The sequence below is a fragment of the Cheilinus undulatus genome, linkage group 16, assembly GCF_018320785.1.
Source record: "Cheilinus undulatus linkage group 16, ASM1832078v1, whole genome shotgun sequence".
In the NCBI taxonomy this organism is placed as follows: Eukaryota; Metazoa; Chordata; class Actinopteri; order Labriformes; family Labridae; genus Cheilinus; species Cheilinus undulatus.
In genome coordinates, this window is record NC_054880.1 from 14,659,044 (window position 1) to 14,673,278 (window position 14,235).

At 39.1% G+C, this 14,235-nt stretch overlaps 1 protein-coding gene across 4 annotated transcripts in view; it reads left to right on the forward strand.

The window, feature by feature from the left end:
- ago4 (argonaute RISC component 4) overlaps nucleotides 1-14,235 on the forward strand; it is a 41,187-nt gene that overhangs the window by 19,282 nt on the left and 7,670 nt on the right. The window contains exons 6-14 of one of the 4 annotated variants that reach the window (XM_041809624.1): nucleotides 647-781; nucleotides 3,237-3,324; nucleotides 3,542-3,689; nucleotides 3,832-3,951; nucleotides 4,049-4,210; nucleotides 7,962-8,110; nucleotides 11,156-11,340; nucleotides 11,420-11,579; nucleotides 11,908-12,079. In XM_041809624.1, coding sequence (XP_041665558.1) covers nucleotides 647-781; nucleotides 3,237-3,324; nucleotides 3,542-3,689; nucleotides 3,832-3,951; nucleotides 4,049-4,210; nucleotides 7,962-8,110; nucleotides 11,156-11,340; nucleotides 11,420-11,579; nucleotides 11,908-12,079 — 1,319 coding nt within the window. The remainder of the gene's footprint in view (nucleotides 1-646; nucleotides 782-3,236; nucleotides 3,325-3,541; nucleotides 3,690-3,831; nucleotides 3,952-4,048; nucleotides 4,211-7,961; nucleotides 8,111-11,155; nucleotides 11,341-11,419; nucleotides 11,580-11,907; nucleotides 12,080-14,235) is intronic. The other 3 variants (XM_041809625.1, XM_041809626.1, XM_041809628.1) reach the window with 3 other exon arrangements.

Sequence of the window (14,235 nt, forward strand, 5' to 3'; positions counted from 1 at the left end):
CTAAAACAGAGATCATAGAAAGTGTTTCTAATCTCATATTTTGATGTTCTACTAAAAGATTCTTATGAGACAGTTAGTTTGTTTGTTTATACTGGGACCAATAATGCCAAAATTAATGTTTTCTACATGAAAATGTTAGCAGGTAGTTAAGATATTTCAATTCAAGAGGTTAAAACCTGAGCATTATTGTTAAAATACTGTCACTGTGTCTTGAAGGTCTAATGCCAACAAGTACAAAGCTAGCAAGCCTGCAACTAAAGCAGAAAGTTCAAAAGGATAAAAATAGGGTTGTTAAGATAATCAACATCCACTGGAAAACAAACTTCAAAGACCCCCAGCATTTTTGAAAACATCAGGTGAAAGTTTACAACTTCTGAACTCCTGAGTTTTCAGAAAATTTCCAAAAGCAGAGTTGTGGAAATCACAAGAACGCAGTGTTCACATGAGCCTTCCTTCATAAACAGACTCTTTTTGAAGACGTCTCATTATTGTTGTGAAGAGTTGAACCGCCTTTAATAAGAGTGCTTTCACTCCAACATCCTCTCCACTGAATTCCATACTACAGATAAAACCTAAAGTCATATTTGTCCATATTTGCTGATTTATGATTGTTTTTCTGACAGTTTCATGTGTTTTTACCCCTTAGTGTCAGCCACAGCTTTCTACCGTGCTCAGCCTGTGATTGAGTTCATGTGTGAGGTGCTGGATATACAGAACATCAACGAACAGACCAAACCCCTCACTGACTCACAGCGTGTCAAATTCACCAAGGAAATAAGAGGTGAGCACTCTCTACCAGCACACTGACATATACCCCCCGAGTATTAAAGAGCCCACATTAGCAGAAATGCAGCTGTGACTCACTGTGTGTTTACTTCACCCCAGAGATTACGGCACAGTGTGGGCCAGCAGAGCATATACATTCTTGCTTTAAAGCTGTGTGTAAGAGCTACAGAATTTACTCCCACTCATGACACATACTCGTGCTGTATGAGCCCACGACATACACACAACACGGTTTAATCCAAGCAAACGCTGAGCACTCATTCTTAACCTCAGGCATGCAAATGATTTTGTCTCTGCAGCAGAGTATAAAGCATTCAGAGCACATTTCCTGCACAAAACTGCTCTTATTTAAATACAGATTTAATTAGATGGAGTGCATTTCTGCCTTTTGGAGGTGTTCCAGTCTTTGTCCACACTTCAATCATGACTAAGAAACACAGAAAAACCTTGTAGGAGCTGGTTGCTCTTTCAGATTTTGAATCAGCAGTTGTCGAATGTCTTCTTCCTGTTTAATTCCAGAGACAGTTGGAAGCTTTTTAATGATTTCCTGTTGTTTTATGTCATGGCATAGATATGTGAGTTTACTTAATGGTCTAGTTGTGTTCAGTTTGGTATGATTTGTGGTAGTTTCCGCCAACCAAAGTGGAGAAAGATACCAAAAAAACTGGTACAACACCTGTCTACTTTTTGACACTCTACTATTGGGGCATCAATAATCAATTACTCTTTATATGTGTAGAATGGATTCATAACCAAAGTTAGGAGTCCAGATCAGATGTTGGTGTGGTTGCTCAAAGATGAGTGCTTTGACTCGTTAATGTTTGATATTAGTGCATGAGATGAATGCTGGTGATCTGAAATTTACAAGGTGTATAAAATTCCATCAGTTTGAATTTAAAAAGTATGTATTTTTTGTCATCATTTCTAATTTCAAAGCACAGCATCTCTGCTTTTTTACACACTTCACTTGCTGTTCCTTGTAGGAAGCATCGGCTGAATAGCATCGCGTGTCACTATCATTAAGACTAGAGAAGCTGCACAGGTCAAAATTGATCACCGTAAATTAAGGCTGGTCAATTCACCAAAATTTAGATTACATTGCAATATCTACTACTGCAATTTTCAAATTGCAAATATTTCTGTGGCCTGAAATGTGTTTTAAAATATCAGTTTAATGCATTTTAGAAGCAGGGATGTTATGCTCTACACATCATGAAAACATTTAAGTGTCATTCTTTTCTGGAATAGTTTGCAAAAAATTTTCCTTTCCTTGTTTTTGTTAATTTTTGTCTAAAGAAAAATGGGAGAAGGATCATTCCATTCAATATAATTTGAGATATTTAAAAAACAATGTGTTTGTTATAATATGGAATGATTTTTTTGCATGTTTGAGAAGTACACATGATGAGGAACTTAAAAAAGTAGTTGCATTTCAGACCGCAGTCACAATGCAATCACAATATTAGGGGTAAAAAAATTGCAATTTGATTATTTTCCCAAATTGTTTAGCTCTACTGTAAATGTTAAAAAGCTGTACAGGTTAGTAATGCTTGTCAGAATGACATAATGGATATGCAGGGGTCTGGATAGAATGGCACCTGGGTCTGGATCCAGACCACGGTCTGCTAATTAGTGGCCTCAGGTCTTGATTGTACTTTTTTGTTGCATTATTTAATAAATAGACCCAACATTAATCAACAATGATCTTTTAGCATAGTACATTTACATTTAGCATGGTTTGAGTAGCAACTAAAAACCTCCCTTTACCAGGTAGAAACCTCAAGCAGAACCAGACTCATGTTGAACAGCCATCTGCCAAAGCTTTGTTAGGGTTAAAAGGGGACAGAGAGACAAAAAGATAAGGAAGGAGATGCAAACGATCATCTCTGTACCAATCCAGCCATGAAGAGTAGAGTTGGACTCACAGTCGTCCATTCAAACTGCTTTTCTCCCTTATTTTGTCATAAGCGTACTGCTTAGTCTGCTTAGTCTGAAAGGACTACTTGAACATATGACGCTTAGTGATATCTATAGAGACAGTAGTCAGCCCCCTGTTTGAGACCCTTGATGTGACACAAACACAGGAGGCATGTATTGCCTTTTTAGTCTTTTTTTTGTTTGTTTGTTTAACAGACATAAATGAGCCAAAATGGTACCCAAGGACCAAGATGCTTAGGAGCTGAAAGTGGATCTTATTACTGGCTTAACTAAATTATCTGCAGCCCTAAAGAGAGTCCTTACTCTGAACAAGGCTGGATAGACTAGACCATTTGATGTAAACACACTATAGAGAAATTTCAGAGCTCTAACACTCCTTACAGAATCAGTAGCTTCCTCAACATTTATTCCAATAATAGCCTTAAAACGACAGAAACTGTACAATAGAATTTGAATATGATGGAGAAAGTGCATGCATGATTCTGCAACTTCTTTTGTCTGTTTGCTAATAGGCTTGAAAGTTGAGGTCACACACTGTGGTCAAATGAAGAGGAAGTACCGTGTGTGCAATGTAACGCGCCGACCTGCAAGCCACCAAACGTAAGTTTAATTCCTCCGCTCATCAGTTTCTTCACCCTTAAATGTCAGCAAAGGCAGCATTGCTTGTGTTTTACCATGCACCAAGAAGTCAAGGCGGTGCAAAACCTTGTAAATATCCAATTTATGCCGCTCTGGTCACATTTTCCTTTTGTGTTTTTATTTTATACCCCCGTGTGGACGTGTGGATGCTTTGCCCACATTTTCCATTTGTTCACAGGTTCCCCTTACAGCTCGAGAACGGCCAAGCCATGGAGTGCACAGTAGCTCAGTATTTCAAGCAGAAGTACAATCTGCAGCTCAAGTATCCACATTTACCTTGCCTGCAAGTAGGGCAAGAACAGAAGCACACCTACCTTCCCCTGGAGGTGAGAGACAGTTTTATAGCTTAAATAACATTTTTCTAAGATTAGCCCAAAAAATCTTACCACAAAATAACATCCTCATTCTTTTAAATAACCCTATGCTTTCCTTTGTATGCATTTAATTTGGTTTCTTCCTGCCCTGTAGGTCTGTAACATCGTAGCGGGCCAGCGCTGTATCAAGAAACTGACGGACAACCAGACATCCACCATGATCAAAGCTACAGCTCGCTCTGCCCCCGACAGACAGGAAGAGATCAGCAGACTGGTGAGTGCCATTTCCCTCACAGCGTGGGACTAAAAGGAGCGACCACATGAACCTATTTCGTTGTTTTCTTTCTTTAACTTCTCCTCTTTTGTCTCAGGTCAAAAGCAACAGCATGGTCGGGGGCCCGGACCCTTACCTGAAAGAATTTGGCATTGTGGTTCACAATGACATGACTGAAGTGACCGGCCGTGTTCTCCCAGCACCCATGCTGCAGTATGGGGGCCGGGTGAGTACAGACACAGGGCGGGACTGTGGCAGGGTGAGTACTGGGAAAGGGGCTGCACTCTTGGGGCGCATGCATGTTTGGGAACACACCGGGGTGGGGGGGGCATCACAGAGTGAATGATGGGACACGAGGGAAGATCCAGGTTATAACCAGTCAGACATTTTTACTGTGATTGAGATCTTAATAAGGGTATGAGTCTGCATAGCAAAACATGTTGTGTTGGAAGCTACCAGGTACTGCCAAGATTGCTCTCCAAAAGAATCACAAGGTTTATTATGGCTACTGCTAAAGAGAAGGATTATAGTTTACCTTTAATTATCTCATATTTTGAAATTCAGTGCAATTTTTGACAAATTAAGCAGCTACATTTGTTTTAAATTCCAAGCTGCACCAGCTGAGTTGTAAAAATTTGAATTGTTTGGATGGGATTTTTTTCTGTATAGTCAAATTAATCTTTAATGAGTAAAACTGCTAGACATGGGGAAACATTTTGCAGAAAAGTAGAAAACATCCACAGATTCAGCTCCATTTAATTTTGCAAATCTACCCTGTAGGTGAGCCAGTCTTCTAAGAATGGAAATAGTCTTGCTTTAAGTAAAGCATTTGCACAATGGCTACTCCGTGGTCAATGCATCAACTCTACATGACCTGCATCAGGAGTGAGTGAAGAGACAGAATACATGTAGCAGAGTCCACACAGCAGCAGAGTCATATATGCTATCCAAATTATCTGGAAAGAGATTATTTCCACTTCAGACATTAACATGAACCTGCAAAACTTGGTAGTGTGAAGTCCAATGATGGAGAAACATGTTGGAGAAACACAGAGGAGATGGTGCAGATTATATCCCCAGGTCATCATTTGCCTGAGCTGATCTGCTGTTACTATTGATTATTATACAGTAATGATGCAATACACTTTATCGTCCCCTTGGGGAAATTTGTCTTGTACTCAAAGTGTTAACCTTGTAAAGCAGATGGATTGGCCAGATTCCATGTCTGTCAGGCCAATCCATCTCGTAAAGCTCCAATCTGAAAGATTGGGCCAGGCCTGAGAACGGAGTGAACGAATCAGCGTCATTTGAGGAACAAGGTGGTTTCTATGGATGTGGTTCAGTTGTACTAGAAGCAGGCAGCAATGGCTGCTGCCAGTGTAGCGCTAAGCTTGAATAAAGCTTTAGTATAGCGGCAGATATATCAGAACTGGACCACATTTCTTTGTTAACAAAGAAATGCACTGAACACTTTTCATAGCCGAAAACATGCTTTTTGCTCTTCCTCTGACCTGATTCGGCATGAGTTTGTGATGGTTTGCAGGCAGGGTTTAGTTGTACTGTTAGCCGGTATATACAATGGTAAATGGTAAACGTCCTTGAGCTTGTGTAGTGCTTTTCTAGTCACACTGTTTGAGTACTCTGGTGTGCTCTCTAGAGCGGGGGTGTCCAAACTATGCAGCACATTTTTGATTGGCCCACAGCAAATTCCAGAGATAAAATGAAATATGGCCCACATTAAAACATGAAGCTTGTGCTTAACTGTAATACTCTTCTTGTTTTCAGCATAAGGCAGTGCTGCTCTGTTAAATCTGTAAACAAACATTTTGACAAGAAGATATCTTGATTCTTGATGGATTACCACAGCAAATAGCAGCACCAATAACTTTTCAGGGGCAGAGCCAGTGGTAGCCAGGGCTAAACTGGACCCCTAGAAATCTGATTGGCTCCCCAAAATCCTGAAAATGACTGTCTGTTACCCCTGTCAGCCATTAGCTGGCCATTTAGGCATACTCAATCACTAAATATGTATTAACTTACATTGGATTAGTCTTACTAAGTTTAAAATCCTCATGGCGAGGAATATGAAAGTGGCCTCACCATCCTAATATATTTTTGTATGTGGCCCTCTGTGGAAAAAGTTTGGACACCCCTGCTCTAGAGAAAACCTCCATTATCACAGGTAATGCGTAGTCGAGCATGGGAGTATTTAGGTTCACGTTGCAGCCTATTATGTGCAGACACTCATGATTTAAAGACATGCATTGAATATTTCTCTCCTAATCGGTCCTACAAGGCTAACTGCTTCTATAAATTCTGGTTGTGTCTAGATAAATGGTTCATCTTAATCATGTACTGACCTATAAGACCTGGATCTTCCCTCTGTTATAATCCTAAGGTGTATCTCTGCAGTCTGTCGGATGCATCTCTTAAAGACTTTCCCTTCACTCACACAGCTGAGGATCATTGTGTAAATATTACACCTTAGCTTTGTCACTGGAGGATTGAGATGAGGAGAGACAAGTTCTGCAGACTCCTGGGATTCACCTTCTGAATCACAAATCAGCCTTTAAGAGAGATCTCATTTTTAAGCACTTGCAACAAGAAAACACACCTGAAAGGACATCCAGCATTTCCATAGAGGAGGAACCTGGCAGAATGTACCTTTTTTACATAATTATAGATGTTAAACTCTACATTTCTGCCTGTTTTTGTGGTGTAAAGGGCTGATTTTGGATTCACAACTTGTGTACAAAAGGGAAAGAATGGATGTGCTACTAACAGGAGGATAAGACCCACATTCACCCAGCATCAAAATGCGGCCCATCTAAAAGAGATGACTTAAAAGCCTGGGGGGTGATTGTAACTTAATCTCTTGTCTGATTTTAAAAAGCTTCATATATAAAAACTACAAGTGTTGGACTAACACCATTCACATGCAGCGTTCAATGACTCCGCTAAGATAGGATGAAACTTTAATAATCCCTGAGGCAAATTGGTTCAGAGTATGCTGCCCACCCTTTATAAGCAGTTATTTTAGAACAGATTGTTGCTTCAAAAAGCCCTAATGTGCCAGTACCAGGCTTAAATCCCACACTGGCTTTTTGAAGTATACGTCTGTTAATTTACACAAGATCCTATCACTGCACCCTCTCCCTCTCTCTCTCTCTCTGAAAGGCTTAACCGGTTGTCTGCTGGGATATTGAGTCTAATCTGCTTCCAGTTAAATGCCCTTAAATGTAGACCTAAAGCTCTTCCCTTTCTGTGATCACTTGGCATGAATGAAACATACATCTTTCATTTTAAATGTTTGTGTTTGCACAAGTATTTCCAGAAAAGTTGATGCTGAGGTATCTGCATGTAGGATGGTTAAACCGTACATGTGTGTTTTGTGTAACATAATTGAAAACAAGTTTTATTAATCAGAGTTTTAAATTGTCCAGCGATGATCATTTTGATGAAACAAAGGCGTGGAGGTTCTTAACCTTTCTTAGCATACCGCTCTGAGGTAGTTTATTGTGTTCACTTGTTTGGAAGAATAAAAGCTCTTAATGGCATTGGGAAAATCTTGTTAACTTGAAAGCCACAGCCTTTTGAATTTGTATTCACAACCTCACTGAGTGTAGTAGCACTCACCTAATGATGTGTCTGTGAGATGCACTGCTCTGTTGATTCCTTACATTGGAGGATGAAAACACTGCATTTCTCTCCTCTTGATAAGTTTTACAATGCTGATTGTGCATTTCCATAATAGCTGATTAACGAATGCACATATGGGCTGTTATGAAGATCATCAGTGACACTTTAGTGAATGTATAAAATCACTCTGAAGTGTGTATAGGACATTTTATTCTCAATCGAGCCCCCATAAACCCCAAACATTAAACCATGTCTGTGGGCGAGCTGGATGGACTTTTAAGTATCTTTGTGGTCTGGAAACCACAGTTCGACTAGGCTTGTTGTTTCTCTTGTCTTGGCTCATGGAATCGGGGGGTTGACTAAGAGGTTAGGGACTCTCTCCGCAGAATAAGACCGTGGCCACGCCCAACCAGGGCGTGTGGGACATGAGAGGGAAGCAGTTCTACGCCGGCATCGAGATCAAGGTGTGGGCCGTGGCCTGCTTCGCTCCACAGAAACAGTGCCGGGAGGACCTGCTCAAGTGAGTCATGGCGTCTATCTCTGTGTTGTGTCTGACTTTATAATGAGCCTGCAAATGTTTTTAGAAAAGCCCAGGGAATGTGATAGAGCAATGTAAATGCAAAGGAGTTTATACAGTTGTTTTCTTGAAGGCAGAGCTGTCGTGATGGGCATTGTATGCAGCTTTGCTGCGGGCCAAAATATCATCAAGTTCTTGATGGATTGGGACCAAATTATGTAGAAAAGGTCATGGCTCCACCATAATGTATCCTTATGAATGTGGAGATCCCCTGACCTTTTTACAGCACCACCATGACGTTGACATTTTATGGTTTAGAGTAAAATAATGAACAATGAGAGACGTCTAACTATGGCAAAAACAGCAGCTGCCACATCATGGGTCAAATGACTAAAATATTAACAAAGAGAACAAGACAAATTTACATGCATATAATCAGATAGATGGATACTTTATTATTCCTGAGGGAAATTTAAGCATCTAACAGCAACTTTCAAGACATATGACATGAAACATCTTATATGTGTAGACACAACCCCTCTCCCCCATTGTACCCATTGTAAGCATGCACAATTAAAAAAGACCTTAGAAAAAAACAAGTATTAAGTCCAAATGAACATTAAAGTTGGAGTAAAATAAAAGATGAACAGGGTAAAATAAAATTAAAAACCTTTCAGTAATATAAATAAAGCTTATATAGGCTATAGTTTAAATTGCAAAAAAAAAAAACTAGAATCAGAAATTACACCTGTACAGAAATTAAAGCACTGTTTTATGGAGTTAGTGCAAGTTTCACATGAATCTGTAAAAGCATGCATTTTAAGGTGCCAGTGTGTGAATAAGAGGTGAATTACAAAGTAAGATTTCCTAAAAAAAAAAGACCGTGTGCTGTCTCCTAAACCAGTTGTGCAATTTTGCTGTTAAAAACTCAAGTCCAAGAAACTAGTCACTGTTTTTAGCTGCTGTTTCCCTGCCATGACAGGGCTGGAGTACAGTCATATGGGAGTTTCTGTCTGTCAGGAGCAGAATAGTGACCGGAGTTTGCTACTGAACACTCTCAACCAATTGATCAAGGTGGATCAGCATTATAAAATTATAAAGACAATGTTTTGCATGAGAAAAGCAATGTCATGATGTAGCTAGTTCTGTTCTTGGCACCAGAAAAAAAACCTGGATAAAATACAGTCTGCATGCATGAAGAAGCAGATTATTGGTGACAAAAGTAACTGAAATGGATCAGTTCAGAAAATGTTCCTATTATTTTTTTCTATTTTCTGTACGTTTATATTTATTTTGCAAGTATTTTCTGCCCTTTTCTCCTACACATTTCTTTTAATAAACTTTTCCTTGTTTAAAATTGTCCAAGCAGAGATAACATGATTTTTATGCAGTTGTTTATACAAACATTCTGTGTGCCAATAACAGAAATAAAACTATCAGAATGATGGTAGCTAGCAAAAAAAAATCAATTTTAAGGTTCAGGGTTTTCTTTATTATCCCTGTAGGGAGTAATTTGTTTTGCAGTCAACAGTAAAACAAATCGTTCATCAAACACATTCATCCACCAGGCCAACAGTAAATACAGAAAAAAAAAAGCAATACACAATGAAAAGGCGGTATGGAATACAAATTACAATAAACCCATAAGACATAGTCACAATCAGTCATTCATTTAAAAAGCCAACGACAGCCGTCAAAAAGTTGTTTTAAAGCCACCTGTTTACTAGCGAGGAAACGATATTGTCAGTCTCAGAATTACCAATTTATCCCCCTTCCCTAAGTCTGGCACTCGCAAAAGTATTTGTAAGATTTAATAAAATTTGACATCTTTTTATTTATTTAGCCCGAGGATGACCTGATAAGATCGAGATCTCTTTCACAATAGTGACCTGGCCAAGAGGTCAGCAGCACACGTCATAATAAAGAATACATATTCAAGAAATGGCTCACAAACAGTAAGTTTAAATAGCTACCCAACACGTGAATGACGGATCTAAAACATTTATTTGTCATAGCGTGATGTGTAACAAGATGCACCACACGCTAACAGATTAATTCACCAACAGCCCAAGTCTCCACTTTCAAAACCTGAAATCCTGCATGTTCAAAAGTGACTTTAAAATGAACAAGCTAAATGTGGCTAGCTGTTGGCCACTACATCCTTTGTGGTGGCGTTTTCAGTCTAGCTTCTCTCTCTGTCAGTTAAACTGTGATGTATTCTACTAGACATGTTTGAACCCTTGTGGTGTTGACAAAAATCCGTTTGGTCCTCCATTTCACGGGTTTACTTTTGTCAACGCTTTGTTTGTTGTGCTTCCTCTTTGGCTCAGCTTTACCTGTTAGCCATCGCACTTTTACATGTAATAATCCTGCTCATGCCTGCTTTGCTGTCTTTGGTGCTCAGTGCACACAACAGGATTTCTGATCATAAATACTGAACATGCTTAATATTTATAAGCTTGAGTTTCAGATCATCTTCCAGGCAGATCAGAGAGGGAGCGATTACTCTTAACACACCACAGGAAAATCTTCAGAACCATCCAATAATCAGGTCTGAAAGGTGGACCCAAAAATTGGCGCAGTTATCTTTTAGAGTGTGCCAGGCATTTCCTTGTTTTTCTTGGAGAAATAATCCCTCTTGACTGCCAGGAATAAGAAAAATATTATTTTGTTTGATAATCTTATCTAGACAGTTTATCAAACAAAAATAAACAAAGTCAGATCTTATGAACTTATCTTTAACCTCAACAGATTGCCAGAGTATCAGGATCCAAATGTTTTCCCATTTTACTGCTTATGGTTCATGTCTTACTACCTGTTTCCACTTTTGTCTCCTTAAAGACACAGTTAGGCTTTTTTACCCTGCAAAAATAACGATAAAATATTTATGTTTGTGTTAGCTCAAAGCAGTGCTTAAGAAGAGTGTCAATAGCTTTTACTGTGTTCCTCAATTTCTCCCTCATGTATTATATCTTTAAGACGCTGTCTGCATTTCTGTCCTGCTTTTTTCTGATTTCTAATTGGCATTTTGCTTTTGCTTTTGAAAAGGAGTTTCACTGACCAGCTACGAAAGATCTCCAAGGATGCTGGGATGCCCATTCAAGGCCAGCCATGTTTCTGTAAATATGCCCAAGGAGCTGACAGCGTGGAGCCCATGTTCAAACACCTCAAGATGTCTTACGTAGGACTGCAGCTTATCGTGGTCATCCTGCCTGGCAAAACACCCGTCTATGGTGAGAAACTCAAATTTTTGTATCTAGAAGCCCTGAATTCCTTTATTTGTGATGCTGATCGTCTTGTTTTGGTCTCCAGCTGAGGTAAAACGTGTGGGTGACACTCTGCTCGGCATGGCAACTCAGTGTGTGCAGGTAAAGAACGTAGTGAAGACGTCCCCTCAGACCCTCTCCAACCTGTGCCTCAAGATCAACGCCAAGCTGGGAGGAATCAACAACGTCCTGGTGCCTCACCAGAGGTCAGACTTCATTTAGAAAGATCTTTGTTTCGGTCCAGATGGGAGGCTGAAATGCTTTTTGGCCTTGAGTATTGATTGTTCAGATGCTTGGGTAATGATGTGGTAAAAAGCAGTTCAAGATGTAGTCATAATCTACATAATTTACATATAAGTGCAGCTGTTCCTGGAAATCATTTGGCCGGTGCTTAATTGTGAAATTCCTCATATACTTTGTGTCTGGATGTTTGAATCTGAACAGAATTTTCCACATAGTTTTCTACTTATGGTTCACCAAATGAGACAGAAATTTTGTCCAGGCTGCTCAGTCTCTGTCTTTTTGTGTTTTCAGGCCCTCCGTGTTCCAGCAGCCGGTCATCTTCCTGGGTGCAGATGTCACCCATCCTCCAGCAGGTGATGGGAAGAAACCGTCCATTGCAGCAGTAGTGGGCAGCATGGATGGCCACCCGAGCCGTTATTGCGCCACGGTGCGAGTACAGACGTCCAGACAAGACATGTCACAGGTAAGGTCAAGCCTGGTTTACTTAAATCTAGTCAGATACTGCAAATCTATTGTCAATACTTTCTGATTATCCTGTTAAAAGGGATCGACCCTGTAACATTTACCTAAATACCAGAATTGTGTTCTTTTTTTTAATATTTATGAGGGCCTGTGTCTGTAGTTGGTGCTTTTTTCTGTCTCACAGCTTTTTTCACCACGATTTGTTGTTGCTGGTTTAGAAAAAAATGACTTGTGCTTTCCTTAGTGGTATCCTTTAGACCAGTGGTTCTAAATTTTTTAAAATGTTCAACCAGTAAAATTTATATGATGAAAAATGTTGCAGTGTACCCAACATGTAAATAAAGAGAGAGGACAGAGCATATTTAAAAATCACATCTTTACAAAAAACAATCATGCAAACATCTTATTTTACTCTACGTTCCCAAAACAACACAGAAATTTGGCAATTTCTTAACGAATTTCCTAGTTGTCTTTAAAAAACAACTTTTTCATCCAATGAAAAGGAGATAAATAAGTAAAAAAAATGTGGCAAATACTGAAATTTACTTTTTGTCATAGCAAAATCTAAAAATTACATGTCTGTATTTACTGCAGGGTTCCTGCAGGTCCTTGAGAAGTTTTAAATAGTTTTAAATTGCACATTTCAAATTTAGGGCCATAAAAAGTCATAAAGTCTGATTTTTACCAGAGAGGGCTTAAATTTTATCAACCACTTTGAGTAAGACAAGTCCTTGTCCAGTCTTTGTTTCTGGCAACTTTATACAATTTTAATCATCCTCCTTTGCATAAATATTCTCCATAATTCAGGGAATTCAGTGTTGGGGGTGCTACTGTGAGACAGTTGTCCAGTTCGCTAACATCTGGGCTACCAGGTTGTTTACTTAAAAATTCTTGCAGATCTCCATTATTTGAACAGGTCTTTCCTGACAAAAGCGCTATTCTGCTTTTTCATATTCAATCTTTTCAGAATCAGCACAGCATACGCTCAGTAGCAAAAGTGTGGTATGATAAATCTCAGTGTCCTGGATATTAGAAGAATAAAGGCATTCAATGTGCCAAAAATCATCAAATTTGAGCGTTTATGACCAAAAATGTTCTTTTGCCCTATTCAGTTTGACATTTCATAAACAGTCCAGTGTACTGAGAAACCTCATTCCTCTCATTTTTGACATTCGCTGCTCAAAGATTGGTATTTATTTATCTCAGTTCAGGTCTTAAAGGTCTTAAAAATTCCTAGATTTGATTTTCAACAGCATGTAGAAACCTTTTTATTGTATGTACACTTAGGGTCTCCTTTCAAACTTTTTGCTACATCCTTACAAATTTGCGACCCACCAGTGGAGAACCATTGCACCACTTGTCTTGCTTAAGGACCCACCATTTCCTAACACCTCCTTAAGTACAAATTTTGATGCAAATTTCTTAAATATTTAAATCATAACCAAATGTTTTAAGTATCAAATGGGCAGTTTGGACTTGAGATGGAACAAAAGATGTGACCAAACAAAGAATTGGAGACATGTCCTTCAAAATAAAAGCACATCATCGACTTTTGCTACAGTATTTTTCCAGTCACACCCACCAGTTGAGAATCAGTGCGCTAGACTGTTTGAAATAAGGGATGCACCTCGTAAGTGTGTGCTGTTTTATTGCCCTGTTTCATCACGATTGCTGATATGCATGTGAAACTCTCATCAAAGATAGTAAGAATATGAGATAGCTCACTCCTCACCAACTTCACTTCAGAAAACGATGTCATAAATGTGTACAGCATGAATAACACAAGGTGTAACCAATGTCCCACCAGCAATAAAGTCAAATTTTAAACAGTTTTTAGTGCTTAATATTTTTCTATTTTTGAGTAAATATCCCCAAGAAACCATGGAAATAATGTAAAGAGTCTTGTTCTGATATTACCAGCAGATGTTGACCAACCAAATTTGTCAACGCTTTAGTCCCGCCCCATCTTGAATTTGATAGTCAGTGAGGAAAAACCATCAGTAAGTGCAGTATAAAAACAGCTGATGCTAGGTGAATACTTGCGCTCATGATACTTGACACTAAAACACTGGACTAAAATGGATTTGCATTGAGAGTGAGAGCTGCCAGTGCAGAAAACAGCGGCCCTAATACTACCATATGTCAGATTTTGAATCT